The sequence below is a fragment of the Strix uralensis genome, chromosome 17 (assembly GCF_047716275.1).
Source record: "Strix uralensis isolate ZFMK-TIS-50842 chromosome 17, bStrUra1, whole genome shotgun sequence".
Lineage (NCBI taxonomy): Eukaryota > Metazoa > Chordata > Aves > Strigiformes > Strigidae > Strix > Strix uralensis.
The window spans coordinates 14165600-14183991 of record NC_133988.1 but is presented as its reverse complement, the minus strand read 5'-3'; the positions used below and the strand labels follow the sequence as shown (position 1 = coordinate 14183991).

At 37.0% G+C, this 18392-nt stretch overlaps 1 protein-coding gene across 2 annotated transcripts; it reads left to right on the top strand.

Annotated features, from left to right (window-relative positions):
• The first annotated feature begins 29 nt into the window (after positions 1–29).
• On the top strand, positions 30–18291 carry ATP6V0A2 (ATPase H+ transporting V0 subunit a2). 2 transcript variants are annotated; one of them, XM_074886892.1, is made up of 20 exons: positions 30–243; positions 1592–1670; positions 3078–3175; positions 4031–4168; positions 4701–4801; positions 5537–5663; positions 6455–6537; positions 6886–6979; positions 7307–7519; positions 8130–8280; positions 9040–9179; positions 10173–10330; positions 11942–12032; positions 12326–12444; positions 12900–13110; positions 13663–13782; positions 14017–14136; positions 15296–15413; positions 15986–16157; positions 17055–18291. In XM_074886892.1, exons 1-20 carry the CDS (start codon positions 127–129, stop codon positions 17155–17157), a joined length of 2553 nt encoding a protein of 850 aa, XP_074742993.1. In that variant the 5' UTR covers positions 30–126; the 3' UTR covers positions 17158–18291. The 2 variants fall into 2 exon arrangements, with proteins under 2 accessions (XP_074742993.1, XP_074742994.1); XM_074886893.1 differs by lacking the exon at positions 30–243 and adding an exon at positions 420–847.
• The last annotated feature ends 101 nt before the right edge of the window (positions 18292–18392 follow it).

Sequence of the window (18392 nt, the reverse complement as noted above, 5' to 3'; positions counted from 1 at the left end):
GGAAGCAGCTGGCCGCGCTGCCGGCGGCGGGCTGGGGCGCTCCGCCATGGCCGCCGAGCCGCGGGCTGCCGCCGGACGCCGCGCCGCTCCGCCCCGCTGAGCCCCGCCGCTGCCCTCCGGCCCGCCATGGGCTCGCTGTTCCGCGGCGAGCCGATGTGCCTGGCGCAGCTCTTCCTCCAGAGCGGCTCGGCCTACGAGTGCCTCAGCGAGGTGGGCGAGCGGGGCCTGGCCGAGTTCCGAGACGTGAGTAGCGGCCGCGGGGCCCGGGCGCCCGGCGGAGCTTTCTGGGAGAATGGGGGGGGGGGTAGAGGGACCCCGAGGGGGCCCGGCGGGTGGGCCGCGCCGGGCAGGGTGGGTGCCGTCGGAAGGGTGTGGGTTTCATTCCGGTGGAGCGGTGTAAAAGGCTCCAAGGCAGCTTTTCTTCCCATCTTTCCCCGACTCAGACTTGCAGAGGTATGGTTAATCCTTACATCGCACTCGCGTGCAAGCGAGGTTGGGCGATGGAAAGTCGGTGTGGAGCCCCAGCCTCCCCGAGGCTCTAGGGAGGGGCGTTCTGGGGTGACTCTGCCCTACCTTTCTCATAGAAGTAGCGTAAACTTGGGGTTTTTTTGCAGTAAGATCCCGGGGGAGAGCCCAATACTCAGAAGCCACCCTGACTTTAGTCTGAGTGTATGTGCACAGCTAATAGATATGCCCACTTCGTTGAGAGATTTAGAAACATCTTAGCTGTTCTGTAGGCTCATTTCTTCAACATCACAGACTGCTGGTTTGTAAAACATGTCTGTTCCTGGAGGAGCAATTCACCTAGGAGGAAACTACATGCCTGACTAACATAAAATTGGGTCAGGTAATAATTAACCTTATTTCTGCATTGTCTCATCGTAATTATATGATCTTTGCTTGCTGACTGAGACTTCAGAATTTCTTCTAAGTATTCTTCAGAAATGTAGGTTGCAAAAATCTTTGCAAGGAAAGCTGGGAGAACTTAACAGCTAGTTAGTAAATATGGCAGGTAGGAGAAGATGGATCTGTAAGAATCAGTACCTGGGTGTTATGTTTAACAGTTTGACGCCATTCCAGGTGTCTGACATACCATTTATTCCTGAAATAATGTATTAGTGATTCTGATTTAAAAGCCAAATAAGTATTCAGAGACTTTGCATACTTATAATATGGGGATGTACATAAAAAGATTTTTCCAAAACTTAACATTTCAAATAGATTCTGTGGAAATCTATCACAAAAAATTTGCTTGTAGAAAAGTTTGTTAGTTTGAAGTCATTCAGCAGTATTTTGAAACTGTAGAAATAAGATTAGGAATGATTTCTCCAGTAGATCTAGTTATTTAATTATTTGAGTAAAACTAGCAAAAGGCATTAATAATTCTGCTGTAATAAACCCAACCTTGCTATTTGAAGACTTTTTCATCTTTTTAGGTTTTCATACCTTCTCAGCTGAAAAGCACTTTGTAGAAAGAGAGCATGCAGAATACATGCAAAATTGTCTCCATGAAGTCACAGAAACAGCTGTGTTTTTTTAGGGGTGGTTGCTGTTTTGGATACCTAATAAGCATTTTGTCTTTTTCCTTCAGCTTAATCCAAATGTAAGTGTATTTCAAAGAAAATTTGTGAATGAAGTGAAGAAGTGTGAAGAAATGGAAAGAATACTTGGTGAGCTTTATTTTAATGTCTGCCCTTCCTCATCTGTGGCATTATTAATGTTTACATTACTGGAGTGGAACTACAGTGAAGGTTTCAGCTACAGGTTTTTTAAATCTCATCATGTATGATCTGAATGCTGTAGAATCTTATAAAAATTTCATATGTATCAAAAAATATGTATACATACACCCTATATGTCTTTGTGTGGATTTTTGGAGCCAGAGGTGACTTGACTGTAGTACTGAATTGGGTCAAAACATACAAATACATTCCTTAATTTGTCTTGATATGCTGCATCAGTTTTGAGTGTATCGCAGAGTCATCTAGGTTGGAAGGGACCTCTTGAGATCACCTAGTCAACCTCCAGCTCAAGCAGGGGCAGCTAGAGCAGCTTGTCCAGGGCTGTGTCTGGTGGGATTATTGAATATGGAAACTCTGGCCAACCCGTGACATTGTTTTACCACTGATCTCCATTTCTCGGCTGTGTGAGCTGTGAAGTTTACTTGCATTACAACATGTACGTGCTAAATATAGGTTGAGGTTTTTTCAAGCTCAGAGGTGAGGAAGAGTTGCTAATGTGTTGCTGATAAATAGTTGAGACCCTTTCAGTATCGACTGCTTAAAACTCTGCTAGGAAAATGGAAGCTTTACTCTGGATGTTTCCTTGATAAACCCTGTTTTTCATGTTATGTAACTCAATACTGTTGAACTTTCAAGCACCCTCAAAAATACCTCGAGTTGTTAATAATTGTATTCACATGGTAGTTAATGAATAGAGAGGGGTATGTAGAGCATAACAACCAAGATGCAGATTTCTTCAACGTATCCTGAGGAAAAGTTACCATTGAAGGATTCTTTTTATTGGAATCTCTCATCAGAGGCATGTGCTGGTCATGCCAAACCATCCCAGTAGCTGTTTTGGCAACCTCCCTGCCCAGCATGAGTTGCATTTGTTGTCAAGGTTCCTTAAGCCGCCTTGTTTGAACACTTTTTATTCCAAACATGAGTCAATGAGCAGAATGTCAATTTTTGGCAGCTGACATGATTAGCAGAAAGTGATATTTTGCAGCAACAAAGAGACAAAGAGGTACTATGAAATATTAAAAGCTTCTTAAAAAGTATTTGTGGTTGGAAAATTTCAGTCAGAGGACTCTGAAGATAGCTTACTTCTGCAAAGTTCCAAGACAGAAAGGTTCTGTATATTTTATTCCTAGCACTCCATAAGCCCCCCTTTTTTTTGAAGACTAGTGTGTGTGTGTGTGTGTTGTTGCTAAAATAAATGAACAAAGTAGCTAGGGCCTGATACTGCAGTGTGATCAGCACTATCAATAACAGCTGAAGGTCACCTATGCAGCATTCTAGGAAGTATAAGGAAATACTGTTTCCTTTCTGATTCTGTTTTTCTTCTCAATCCAGGGTATTTAGTACAAGAAATTAAAAAAGCAGATATTCCACTTCCTGAAGGAGATGTTGCTCCTCCTGCCCCCTTGCTGAAACACATTTTGGAAATCCAGGTAACTTTTCCACACAAGAGATGCCAAAAGTGTAGCTCTGGATCTTGGAACTGTATTTCAAACTGAATTACTTGCTGTCTTATTACCTATGACTTAAGTTACAGGGGCGTGATGGGAGGGGCAGAAGCATTTGCTTTCGGTTTTGTCCAGTATTTTTTTTCTTCCTGCCATTGTTATTTCAAAGACTGCCAGTGAGGATTTGATATTAACACACAATTCCTGTGAAAGGATCAAAACTAACTCATGGGGTTTGCAGTCATCTCTTTTATTTTGATGGATTGGCATATTATACTGTTTCAGGCAAATTGTTGTCCGTAGACGTAGTCCTTCAACCCCATTAATTGTTTTGGGACTTACCTAAGGCTCTTTTCATGCATCCAAAATATCCAGGGTGTGTGGGAGTTTTATATGCCCAAGGCTCTGCAGGTTCCAGTGCTGGTTGCATAGCAAAACATGGTGCTGTTTTCTCTGAATGCTTTTTCTGGTATTGCGTTAGAAGCTTGTGAAATGCACAACGTGGTTTTGAATGACATTCTGTTTTTTGCTGTAATTCTTTTAACAGAATAAATAAGTGTTTTGTGCCCTATACTATCTGAAGTTCTAATTCCAAGTCTGCATTATAGTTTAGACACAATTTACAGTCAGAACAGCAGACTTAACAGATGCCAGTGGAGGATCAAGTGTACTTGATACAAAGCAATCTTTGGCAGACTGAAGAATAAAACCTGTGGAGCTTGAGTTAAGAAATTGGGAGACTCCCATCACTGTGGCAAATTAACATGTGCTTAAAATTAATTCTCCCCTGATTTCCAAAACACTAACTGATTCTATGTAATTTTTTTCTCTGTGTCTTAGGAACAGTTGCAGAAGCTGGAGACAGAATTGAGGGAAGTAACTAAAAACAAAGAAAAGTTGAGGAAAAATCTGCTTGAACTGACTGAATACACATGCATGTTAGACGTCACGCAAAGATTTGTCAGGAGAACAGCTGAGGTACTGCTTATGTTGTTTGGCGAGGATTATGTGTCGTGTGACATTTTTGTTGCATTCTGTGTTAGTAGTTCTAGTTAAGTGCATGACTTTGGTGTCGGATTTTAGAGCACTGTAGGTTGTTTGTTATTATTTGTGCTCAGTACCTGGGGAACCTGGCTGGCAAGCTCTTGTGCTAGGCTGTGTTCATATACATAGCAAAATGCAGCCCTGAATTTAGGGAAACTTTGGGATTTCTCTGAATTGTTTGAATGTTACTGCTGATGCCAATTAAAAATGAAGGCATATTTGTATTATTTTGATGCATAAATTCTGCTAAGAAATTTACTGTGTAACTTTTGCAACACTGACTGTAATTGCTAACAGCAGTGGACTTCAGATCCCAAAGTCTCTCTGTTGTCTGAATTGAACACAGGAAAGGGTTTTATATTTTTATTGAAATAATTTACTTAATTAGCTTTTCTTCTTTAGAATAATAAATGAATGAAAATGGTTTTTTCTGAAAGCTATTTAAGATACTTCTTTTATTTGCTAGTATGAATCCCATTTACACGCAAATTATGAAGAATTTCCATCTGTGGAAAATGAGCCATTAGTGGATTACAACTGTATGCACAGACTGGGTGCCAAGCTGGGGTAAGTATGGTTCAGTCCATCTGTGGCAGGTTGTCAGTGTGTGCCTTTCCAAAACTGCTTGATGAGCTGCTGTAAATAATGGGCTGTTTTCGTAAAGATGGTATGTACTGTGACTCTAGTGATTTCAGATGAGCCAAACAGTTTTAGACAGGGTAGGAATCTGACTGAAATGTACCTTTGTAACAAAATTGAATTATTTGAAGAGGTAGGTAGGACAGCACCAAAAATCTGTCACAAAACTTCCATCAAACCAAGTATGTGTGTTAAGGAAAATCTCTAAATGCTCTAAATCAGTACTTTCTTCTACTGTTCAAACTTTTTTTTTCTAGGATAAACACCTAGTGTTTTAATCACCTGGCAGTGTCAGTTGTAAAGGTAACATTATTAATGGTATTGCCTACTTGCCTTTAAAACGTACAGATGCTGTTCTCTACAACACCATTATGAGAGGGTATCTTACCAAATAAAGGTTAAGAACCTTTCTATCACAGAAAGAAATAATGTCAGATATAATTCTAGTTGTGTGCTCAGGCCTACAGTCTGTTTGTTCTCCAAATAGGAATTGTGTCTGTATTTTATATACTAGTGACTTCCTGTTTAGGGTGACGCTTCCTTCTCTAGAGATGGCAGATGTTAAATTATTGTGACTATGTGATCTGGAGTGATGATGTACTTTGAGTTTTTAATTTTTCTTGTGGATTTTAGCTTATTTTTCAATTTTTTCTTTTTCCATAGATTCATATCTGGGTTAGTTCACATAGGAAAAGTTGAAGCATTTGAAAAAATGCTGTGGAGAGTCTGTAAAGGCTATACTATTCTTACATATGCAGAGTTGGATGAGTGTCTGGAAGACCCCGATACAGTGAGTAAACATTGTAACTCTCAGTTTATTTTGGTCGTACTTTTCATAAGACTTGGAAGAATTGCTGCTCAGCTCGGCCTGCAATGAATGTAAATGATTTCCCTGTGTCCTTAGAGGCAATACTATTTTAAAGTATTAGAACTTGTGAGACTTTAAAATTAGAGGTCTTGATGCCACCATGACAATAGGAATGGCAATTAAATTATCATGGTTCAGCTTGATGAGTGCAGAACTTTATTGTGGAATAGTAGTGACTTTATGATTGTCTACCTTGATCAAAATATGTGGCATAAATGGCTGCTTGGATATTTATTAACTAGGTTTGTACAGTGCATTACCTTTTAATAGTAATTTTATTTGTTTATTCAGTAGTTAAGGAAAAAAGTCTGGAGTGCAGTTGGTCTATGAAGTTTTTTTCTCTGAACTTAGAAAATTCACTTTTTGTAAATCAGCAATTATGTCTGCCTGATCTGTCACTCTTAAATTTTGCTTCAATTCTCATTTGTAACATTTTAATCTTTTAAAACTTTTTTGTTACTAATAATTCTGAGATGGTAAAATATATCTCTTTTATTTTCCCTGAAAACTCTTTCTGTTTTTCTCTAACGTATCAAAAACAAGAGAGCTGTTGTCACAGGAGTGTTATTTTTTCATTGTCACTAAAATAGTGGAAGGTTAATGCTGCTATCACAGCTTTATCTAATTGTTCAAATTTGTTATTTTGCTCTATATCACTGTGGAGTTGTTGGTTAAAAACAAACTTCATCAACTTAACTTTTTTTGGTTTTTAGGGTGAGACCACAAAATGGTTTGTTTTTTTAGTGTCCTATTGGGGTGAGCAAATTGGCCAGAAAGTTAAGAAGATTTGTGATTGGTAAGAAGTAAAAATAATATATGTAATTTCTCTTTACCCCAGGTTATTTTCTTAGTTTTCCCCCTGCTCCCCTTGCTTGTAAGTGTTGATCTTTAGGCAAGGTTTTTGAAGTTAAATTTGTTCCTCCTCCCTCCCACTGCATCTAGCTTTATAATTATGCAATACACAAATAAATGTATGAATCATTTTATCTGCAGTCCTTAGTAAGGAAAAGCAAAATACTGACTCTTTAGTTGCATCTGTTCTGTGGTTATTAAATGGTGTGTTGCAAATTTGACTAGGGCATGGGGTTGGGTGATTTGTTTTGTTTTAGTTTGGTTATTTACACAAACTTCTGTTTTTCTGTAGCTATCACTGTCATGTCTATCCCTATCCAAATAACATGGAGGAGCGCAACGCAGTTGTTGAAGGACTAAATGTTCGTATTCAGGATCTTCACACTGTGAGTAAATAACAGTATTCCCTTTGCTGTAGTTATTGCACCATAGGAAATCATTTGACGAATCACAGCAGTAACTACATGACTATGTTTCTAAAATACATACAGCTTTGGATCTGAAGATGACTGTATGCCGTGTCCCCGGTCTTGTGTTCCATGTATCTGTTAAATTTCAGGGCACTTGGCATTGCCTTCTGTTTTAAGCAGTGGTTCATGTGCCCTCCTACAAAAGTGATCTGGCACTGGACAAATACTAGGTGCTCTTACTGTGATTAACAGAACCACTGTTATGTTTTCAGTGAAATCTTTCTGTTTTTTTCTGGGACAAAGGTGCTGCATAAAACGGAGGATTACTTACGCCAAGTCTTGTGTAAAGCGTCTGAATCCATCTATACATGGGTTATCCAAGTGAAGAAGATGAAAGCCATTTATCATGTACTCAACCTGTGCAGTTTTGATGTCACAAATAAATGTTTAATTGCTGAGGTTTGGTGTCCAGTGGCTGATCTGCAAAATTTGCGCCATGCGTTGGAGGAAGGTTCAGTAAGTCAGCTGAATGCTCACTGATGTTAAAACTTTTGTCTCGAACTAACTATACAGATAAGGAAAGAAAATAATTATTTAAAATAGGCTAAAAGTAGACACAGACAGGTCTGGGTCTCTGTGAACTCATATCAAACAATTTCTTTATCATCAGAGCCTTCCTTTATTTAGTGTTGTGGGTGGTAGTGGTTTTTTTTTTTTCTTTCTTTCTTGAATAACTCCTGTGTTGCACACAAGTCTGGGCTCACAATGCTCTTTGCAGTCAAGTAGAAGGTGCTAACGCCCTTGTGTTGAGTGCAGCTCTGTCCTTTTGTTTTATAAGGGAGAATTTTTAGTAACAAATCTTTGTTTTGTAATATTGACTGATGAGTCTCATCTGATATTTCATATAAAGTAAAGATCAGAACACTGTACATAAGCAGTGTCTTTAGAGGAACAGATTAATGTAATCTTTTTAAGAAGGCACAAAGGGATAAATGTTAAACTTGGGGCTTAATTTAGGGATGTTTCGGGATCAGTGAAACTGCTGATAGAGGAAATATTTTCCCTTTGTTTAAATTAAGCATCAACTGAATTTTTATATGAATCTATTTTCTTTCTGTCTAATTAGAGGAAGAGTGGAGCTACAATTTCTTCATTCATGAATACCATCCCAACAACACAACCTCCTCCAACTTTGATACGTACCAATAAATTCACCTCAGGGTTCCAAAACATTGTGGATGCTTATGGAGTTGGAAACTATGGGGAAGTTAATCCAGGTTGGTCCTTCTGAAATCTATGCTATCATTACTGCTTGCCTTGTTATGTGTTTAAATACTGTGCTGAAGTGGATGCTAGTAAAGGCAAAATGGTGACAACCATGCTGCTTATTTAAACCATTTTAAACCATGCTGGTTTAAAATTTCAGTAGCTCATCAAAAGTACAAATGGTGCTCCAAGCAGTAAGATGGGATTGGATTTTGTAAGTTATTTTAGCATTAAAGGTGCTGATAATAACTGTGTAATGTTTCTTTATATGTTTTACCTTGAATGAGACAAGATATTTAGGGGAAAAAAGAAAACTGGTAATGGCTGTAGATCTTACTGAAGCGTGGAGCTCATCACTTGAAGAAATCCAGCTTGTGTAACCCAGTTAACGTAACTACAGAGATACGTAGGACATTAAACTATGTCATGCTGTACAGGAGAATGTACATTATAATACAGAGCCAAAATAGCCATGGACGAAAAACTATTTGTTTGTTTTTTATTTCCCGAGCTTATATTATTCTCGGAATTGTCAGCTAACACTCAACTGTGGAGTTGTCATTACTAAGGGATGCACAATAAGCAAGCTTTAAACTGAGTTAAATTTATAGTGTGGGGGAAAGGTCTATTAGTAGGGGGTGAAATGTCTTTCAAACTTAAAGCTGAAAATAGTTTGGGAGGTTAAAGTAATTGAATTGCCTAGGCATAATTCAGATAGCAACATCATCTGTTGTGCTGTGTGCCTGAAATCTGTTATGTTGTCATTTCAGCTCTCTATACCATCATCACTTTTCCCTTCTTGTTTGCGGTTATGTTTGGGGACTTTGGTCATGGTCTACTAATGTTCATATTTGCACTCCTGACAATACTGTATGAAAACCACCCTAGGTTACGAAGATCACAAGATGAGGTAAAAGGATTTACAAATAATTTTTTCCTCATCCAGCAAGATAATTTCAATTGAATAGTTACTGTGTTTTTGAAAAGTACTATTTATTGCACATGTATTAGACTGCTTTTTTCCTTTCTTTCAGGATTTTTTGTGTTTAAAGTTGCCATATTCCTTGAAATTAATGTGGTATCTTAAACTATTCACTTTTTTTGAAAGGGCAGAAAGAATCAAGTAAGAATGAAAGACTGTCAAAAACTAGTTGATACTGTTGGGCTTGTCTTTCCTTCTGCTAGGGGTCCTTAGTGATGTATGTGTTTTTACAAAATGTGGCTATAATGACTAACATGAAGAGAAAATGATTTTTCAAATTCCATCTTTTATTGTTTCTGAAAAGGAGTTGTAGCTTGAAATTGATTAAACTTAACTTTAACTAGTTTTTTAATGATATGGGGTTGGAATGCGGGAACACCTGCATTTCTCATTAGAATTATATTTAATTAAGAATGGCTGCAAATGAGTAACTTCCTGAAAACTAGTCCTGGGAAGGAAACGTGGCTTAAAAAGGCTATTCGTTAGTGTAACGATGCCAGTAAGAAAAATCTCAATTTGTATCATGGGAGCTTGTATGGGGACTTCAGATCTCTGCATTCAGTTTAAACCACAGTTGTCTTTCAGAATATGCTTCTTGCTGCTAGCTCTGTTTCTTAACGCATATAAACCTTTGCATATAAATCACTTGACATAAAGCTGTGAATGTGGGGAGATGAATTGCAGCCATTTGGTGACTGACGTTTGTAAATTGCGTATTCACATGCTTAAAGCAAAATTTCCTGTGTTAAATTTTGCTTGGCCTTAGGTTTCTTCATATTCCTTAATGACTGTTCCCAAGAATTTTTAGTTTTCAGAAGTCTTTGTATGGCCAAAAATGTGTTTCTCTTAGAAATGTCTAGATAATGATTGTTCACATAGCAGATGATATTCTCTAGTTTTTCTTTTTTCCAATACTTGCAGATAATGAAAATGTTATTTGAAGGCCGCTATGTTATTTTATTAATGGGTCTGTTTTCTGTATACACTGGATTGATCTATAATGACTGTTTTTCGAAGTCATTAAATATATTTGGTTCTGGATGGAATGTTTCAGCAATGTTCGAACAGAAGGTTTGGAGGTGAGTAGCATGCCTCTGCTTCGTATACCATTAAAACAAAAATGTACTTCCTGCAACAGTTTAACCCTTTTGCTCACCCATTTTAACAATCCTTTTATTGAAAGTAGTAAGTAAATGTAGTGAAATATAGCAAAATCTAGTTGTTAAGGTAGCCAGTGCTAGTGTGCTAAGGGCTAAGTGATACATCTACACTTAGAATAAAAAAAAAAGGCTATAATAGTTATTTAAAAACAAAAAATCAAATTGCTCACTATCTTAAATTGGGTAATCCACAGAGAACACAGTTTCTTGCAAAACCACTATTAGAATTTGATTATATTTAACTCAGTCAATCTTTCATGTTAATCTCGTGTTTATCAATGCTGCTTTACTGGATTTACATGTCCTCAGTCACCTGGAACATTTCCTAGAATTTTATGATTTGGTATAGATGACAATCAGTCCTGGAACAAATTCTGTTGCAATATCCTAATGCTATATGCTAGCTAATAACTTCTAGTGATTAAAAACTGCAGCTGGCATAGTATCTTTTCATTGGTAGTAAGAACTTGCACCTAATTTTATGAGGCTTTATTCAGTCTCTAAACCTTCTTACGTGTGTTTTGCTTTTTTTTTTTTTGTGGTCTCACAAAGGTGTTCTTATGAATGGCTGGAGACTTCAGTAGTATTGTAAAACCCTAACAGAAAGTCTTGTGGTGTATTCTTTTTATTCATAAAAAGCCCTCTGCCTCCCATGTTATGGTTTGTCATTATGTTAACAGTTTCAGTTTGTCTCCAATTACTTTATTTTCCAGGAAGGGTTTTTGAATATATATATCGAATTCTGAGAGGAATAGAAAACACAGGGCTAATTTTGGAGAAATTTGTCCTAGGTCACGCTTCTGGAATGAGTAGCCAAGCAGCATTAGCATCTACTGTAAAGAAACTAACAATGAAATAAATTAATTACCTAGCAATAATTAGTCTCTGCACGGCTTTTCTTGATAGCTAACTTTTTTTTTTTACTATGTGAATTGTCAAACCTACTTTTTCACAGAGTGGGATAACCTCATTGTTTTGAGGTGTCATGGCCCTTTGGTTTTTAAATGTTCACAGTTTGCATCTCATTTTGCCTCAAAACCAGGAAGTGGCTTAAAATAGTAGAGTCAAAACCGCTGACTTTGGTTAAAATGTGAACAGGTTGTGAGTGCTGTGTTAATTAAAAAATATATGAAGTTAGAGTGGAAACTCATCCAAATGCAAGAGGGAAGAAAGATATCGATTATTCTTTGGGTGTTTGATAGTGAATTGTATATAAAAGCAAATTGTGAGCTTTTTAAATGAAACTTTCCATTCTAGGGGAGTGGGGGAAAAAATCCAGAAACTTTCCTTTCAAAGACAATTAGTGTGAATTAAGCCCAGATTGTGAGTTTCTAGAATTTTTTTTTTGCTATTGTTTTTGTTGGCCAGACCCTTTGTGCTTAGAAATCCTTTATTCTTCTTTTAAAGTCTGACAGTGAGTGAGCTAGTCATTTAAAGGAAAGCAGGAGTAGTGTCCTGCAGAACTGAAAGTGAATGTTGTCGCTATGTTTAAACAATGTCAGATCTGATTGTGTTTTGCTTTCTCCGCAGTCTTGAGGATCTGAAGTCTAATCAGTTTTTAACACTGGATCCAAATGTTACTGGTGTATACAATGGAGCTTATCCCTTTGGAATTGATCCGGTTAGTTTTATTCTTTTAAATTGTCCATTTGTGATCATCAGTCATTTGTAAATTAGATTTTGGTATGCATATTAGGAAGATAAACATATTATGAGAAAATACATTTCTGCTGGCATTCTCCATTCAAAAAGAGCTTTTCCCTTAATGAGTCAAAGGTTTAACTATTTACATGAAACTCAAATTTCAGTTGTGATCCCCATTTGAAGTAGAATTCTGGTCTCCAGTAGGAAAAGGATACTGTTTTATTTCTTCTATTACACTGTTTTTTAATGCTGATTTTGTCTTTTCTTTAGATCTGGAATTTGGCAAGCAACCGTCTCAGTTTTTTAAATTCTTTCAAAATGAAAATGTCTGTGATTTTTGGAGTGACTCACATGACATTTGGAGTTGTATTGGGGGTATTTAACCACTTGTAAGTACAAGAAGTTAAGATACTATTAACATAGTTTTTGTCTAGTCTTGAATTATAACAGTTCATCTGCAAAGAGAAACTGTAACAGTTTTTTAAAAAATGAATAATAGTGATTGTGAAAACTGTTCTTAAAAAGACAGAGGTCTTCCATCACATACATAAGATGATGATCAGTGTTATGCCAAAAAATCTGAAGACACCGATGAGTGTAAGATTTTGTTTTCACTTGTTTCTAAATAGAGATACATGCTTCTTATGGTCTTGATTTCCACTGACATACCTGATTAAAATTCACTGAATATGAAGAAATCAGTTCTGGATTATAATTTCAGTCTTGCTGTTTGAAAGTGCTGGGTACTATTCTATTTATTGAAATCATGATTGGGCCAGTTATTTATCTTGATCTTTCTTTTTTAAACTTATTTTTCATTTTTTTTCCCATTTTTATCTTTTAGGCATTTCAAGAAGAAGTATAATATTTATTTGGTTTTTCTTCCTGAACTTCTATTCATGATGTGCATCTTTGGCTACCTTGTTTTTATGATCTTCTTTAAATGGTTAGCGTACTCTGCAGAGGACTCTACATCTGCTCCTAGTATTCTGATTCAATTTATTAACATGTTCCTGTTTCCTGGTGGTGAAACAGAGGTCTTCTACACTGGACAGGTTAGTCGTGTTCTTACAAGCTTGTGAAGATCCTCTGTTCTCTCTGCAGGTAACACTTCACCAGTCATGAAAGGCTGATGGCTCAGTGTTCCGCTGGGAAGGGGAACGTATCAGACTAAGGGGAAATTCAATAAACCTTATGATTAAATAACATATTTACACTTTAAGTGGTCATAAGATTTTTACATAGTGACTTGTGAAAATACCTGTTTCTAGAACAGAATGTCCCAGGTTAAAATTGAAACTAGAGAACAGTGTCTCATGGTTTTAATTTTGATGCTTTTCTATGTGCTGTAAATAATCTTACTGAACTGAGTGCCAGTAATGCCTTAATGTAGAACCCAGGCCTGAAGATGCTGGGTGTCTGTAACCCAGTTTAAGGGCCTGATTAAGTAAAATACTTATGTGCATGTTCAGTTTGGAGTACATGCCCTCTGAAATCAGTAGTACTTTTCTTAAGCTCAAACAGGCCTTTAGAGGAAATTGGGAAGGCTTTTCCTACTTTTGATTTTTGTGATCTAATCCAATTTTTTTTCTTTTCCCCTCAAACAGGTTGCTTTGCAGAGGTTTTTACTTAGTATTGCTTTTCTGTCTGTTCCTGTAATGCTTTTTGGTAAACCACTTTATTTATATTGGTTGCACAGTGGAGGCCGAGGCATTAGAATGTACAGGGTAAGTATTGAGACACACATTTCTTCAGTATGGAATAATTCAGCTGGTATTGTATTGCATAGAGAGTAATGTCCTTACTAGATATTTCTGCTCAACTTGGAAAGGTTTTGACTGTAACATGTAATAGTGCTTTATTCCTTGAGCTCTCTTTTTGACTTTGACTACTTTAAATAAATTTTTAAAATGACACTAGCAGTCCTCTTAACAAAGACATGATGCGTTTCCATTTTGCAGAGTGGCTACAAGCTAATTCGAAAAGAAAGTGAAGAAGAACTTTCTCTGCTGAGATGTCATGATGTGGAAGAAGGAAGCAGTCATTCAGACAGTGGGCACAGAGAGGGGGATGGAGAAGAGGTAATGTTTTTACTTAATCTCTAGTTTGTATGTCCTGAAAAGCAAATTAGAAGTGGAAAATTGAGAAGATAACCTGTACACTGAGTCCCTGGAAGTATTCAGAAAAATCAACCAAGCCTTTACAAAGACCTTGATGCCTGAATGCTGTTTACTTACTTTTATTTATTGCTGTTTTATCATTATTTATCATGTATTCAGATTGCTATAGTAAAGCGCAGTCTATCTGTAGTGGAGAACAGGAGAGTGCTTTATTTGAGTCTATAGATTTTGCATCTAAGACTAAAGTTTTTCTTAAATTGAAGAGTGGGATAAAAATCCTGGGTTTTGTATGGTTTTATGGATTCTTAAAATTAAAGCAAGTAAGGATGACTGCCCAGCTTCCTGTTAATTAATCTTGGCTTTTCATCCAGACCAAAGTCTTTTTATGTCTGCAAATTACATCTTGTGATGAGGATTATTGCTAATGGGGGTTGGGAGACACAGGCAGCATTCCTAGTCCCCAGCTATTGCTGCTGTTTGGTTTGGGCAAATTTTTAAAGGTCTTGACTGATTCCACTGATTTCATGTGGATTGAAAGACAAAAAATTGCTTCAGTTTCCCAGTGTGCAGACTATGTGTAGTCCTTGCTTCACTGGGGTAGTAGGCTCTTGCTTTGTATGTATAGAAAATAGAATAATTTTTTGCTTAAATAAAATGTGTCATAGTCCCATGCAAAGTAAGTGTTGAAATTTGCAGTAATACTAGTCTTGGAACTCTTTGTTAGTGACAAGTACTTATATTTAGAGTTTACAGTATTAATGTAGCTACTTTTCTATCACTAGCATTACTAATAATTAATCCTGCTTTTAAATATGCAAAATGTAAACTTGTGACCTCAATAGAGTGGGAATTAGAACCATGCCTAGAGTTTTACTACTCTGGAGTTTTCAAGCATTAGATCACATTCCTTGTGGAAAACATAAAATTGCATTCATTTTTATCTGTCAACAAGGTAATTGGGGAAACTAACTGGAAAACTGTGGCACCTGATTTTTTTTTTTAATGTTGTCTCTGTAATAAGGATCTTAAACACATATATTAAGATGTGCAGATTAATGTTTTTGTTCTCTCGTTCGTACTATGTTGTTTAAATGGATGCAAATGTATTTTTCTATTTCAGCTTAATTTTGCAGATGTTTTTATGAATCAAGCAATTCATACCATTGAATACTGTCTAGGATGTATTTCTAATACAGCCTCGTATCTGAGACTCTGGGCACTAAGTCTTGCTCATGCACGTAAGTGGGTTTTTTTTGGTTGGTTGGTTTTTTTATGTCTTGATTTTTAATGCCAATTAGGGGGAGGCTGGCCTGTTGAAGTGATGCTAATATGAAATTATTTTTTTCTTAGTTTTAAAGAATTTCCCATTTAAACTAATCATGATCTATAGAAAGCCTTCAAACTAAAAATGTGACTTACTGTTTGGAATCTAGTAATTTTCTTCATTGATTGCTCTGTTGTAAAGAGGCTGAGTGAGCACAGTGTTACCTCACGTAACAGTGTAGCAGTAGTCACAGTACCATTTCCTATTTTCCATTGATTGACCTGTTTGGCAGGTATTTAGGCACTTGCTAATCTAGTGTCATGGTGTAGAATGTTGCCATCAGTAGATCTTATTTTGAAACTTTAAGTATACGTTTAAGTATTTCAGGGGAGGGAAGCGGGGCAACTAACTGGGCTGGGGGATTGCTTATAGTTCCCATCTTCAGCAGATCCTGTAATATTGTTTAAACTAGAATACAGGTCAGAGTAGCTCACTGGGTGAATGTGTGCAGTATCAAGATTAATTATGAAAACTTGTTTTTAATAGAGTTATCAGAAGTTCTATGGCAAATGGTGATGAGAGTGGGTCTTCGTGTGGATACAACGTATGGTGTCTTACTGCTAGTCCCTGTTCTAGCCTTTTTTGCTGTGCTAACAGTTTTTATTCTTTTGGTCATGGAGGGGCTTTCTGCTTTTCTCCATGCTATACGACTTCACTGGTAAGTTAATTTTTTCTTTATACCCCTTTAGTGTATACTGGTTTAAGAGGAATTTTTGTGTCAAAATATTAGGTGCCTTATTAAAAAGAAAAGTGTAAAATTCAACAGCCTCATGCTACTGTAATAGATGTATTTAATAATAGTAAATAAATGGCTTGAGATGAATGTAATTGTTCCTCTGGAATATTTTCAGTAAATTAAAATATTATATTGGCTTATGATGCATATTAACCTCAACCACATTCAGAGTTGATTTTGGTGCAAACTATGAGTACATTTGATTTATAGTATTGCAACTTTTCATACTGTAGAACATTAATAAAGTGGGTAAATATTTTTAATTTCAGCCTGGTTGTATCACTAAATAGCTTCAACCTATTTTATTTATTTGGTTCAACATTTATAGTAATGATCAGAACTTTTGCTCAAGTGGGGCTGCCAACCCTTAAGTATTTCAATCCTTTCTTAGTATCACAAGTTCTGCACGTTTGGGTAGATTCAGAGAATATTTAGTTTGAAGCCTGATGAAATTTACAGTATAAGAAAAGGCAGACCTATAGTATATGAACATGAGGTAGAGCTGTACGCATTACAGAGTATTGTCCTCATGATAGTGTATATTTACAAAACAATTAACTGCAACTAACTCAAATTAGTAAAACAGAAGTGAGAAACGAGCCATTACAGCACAATGTCAGTCTGTTTGGGTCTCTGGGGTAACATCAAATTTGCCTGGGTCTGTGATAGGAAGGTTAAATAGCTGCATAGAAAGCATAAGTGCCAGGATTAGGATTGGTTTTGTTCAGCCTCTTGTGTTGCACAGTTCTGTTCTTTGACAACTGGTCCTTTTGGATTAATATACAGATTCTGGGTTTTTTTTTTTTGGTCTCGTTTCAGGGTGGAATTTCAGAACAAATTCTACTCTGGTGGAGGATACAAGTTTACGCCTTTCTCTTTTAAGCACATTTCTTTACATTTTAACAAAGATGATACGGCATAGTTTGGTTGCTGTTGGCAGAAATGTTTGGAATTGTCTGCAAATAATGATGTGGTTGGATCTCACCTTCTTGTTGGACAAAGTGTTTTTCACTGATTGCCTTATAATGCAGCCAAATTCTGTAATATATACCTCCCATAGAACTACATAGCAGATCTGGAGCATCTTGTAAAGTATATAGATAAAAAATGTACATTTTTCTTGATAAACTAATGTTGTAAATTAATTTTATTCTTAAAAAAAAAAAGTTGTTAGTGCTTGTCCTAAAACCAGTGTGTAGGCATTTTTTTTTTCTTGTTGAGGCTGTTTATTTTCTTGAATGATTACTTTTAAGTTATCTGAAAGACTTTTCATCATATTAAACGTTCATTACTAATCACATACGTAAGCAAGCTCTCATCTCATGCACTTTGGGAACAATTCAGCAATGCAACCGAAGCAGTGTCTGTCTTCAGTATCTATTCCAGAAGGATTATGAAATGTAAATCTATACATAGCAATGCAATGTCCTCTTTTTGGCCATATTTAAAATTGCACTGAAAATGTTAACTGTTTATTCTGAGTTCTGCCCACAGTTATTACTTCAATCTTTCAGAAGCCACAGTGATATTTAATATGGGAGAAGAGAGGATTAGAAGTGGGGACTGGGAGTATTAGCCCTTTTCTTTCCCTGTAGTGAGGACCTTTCTGAAAGGTGCTGTTCTGCAAAGCGAGTTGTGTGCAGCCCATCACTTGTCACCTTGATGGGTAAAAGCCTCAGAAAAAGTCTTGCACTGTGTGGGTGAGGACTCAAATAAAAGGATCAAGTTGCCTATGAGAAATCTTTATCCCAGGTTCTTTTTGTACAGTGTGGTCCCAGACTTTCTACTACTAGGCCTAACTTTTGCATGGGGAATAAAGAATTGGCCTCGATCCATGTTTGGCTGTATGGACATAGGTAACACATTATGTATCTGATGTTGTTGAACCAAAGTTTATACTGAACAGGTGGAAAGGGGTCGTTTTGTAATATTTTTGTATCAGCGTGAATATGGGGATATTGCCATAATGTTTTAACATCTGTGCCATAAGGACAGCATACGTTAAATTTTGCACTTGTTTCATACGAATTCCGAATAAAACCTCGTTTGCGCTGTTCGGAGCGAGCCCTTATGTTCGTACCCGGCAAGGCTGGAGAGGCCGGGCCTGGCCTGAGGGGCTGCCCTGGGCCCGGCGCTGAGGTAAACCCGGGCGGGGGC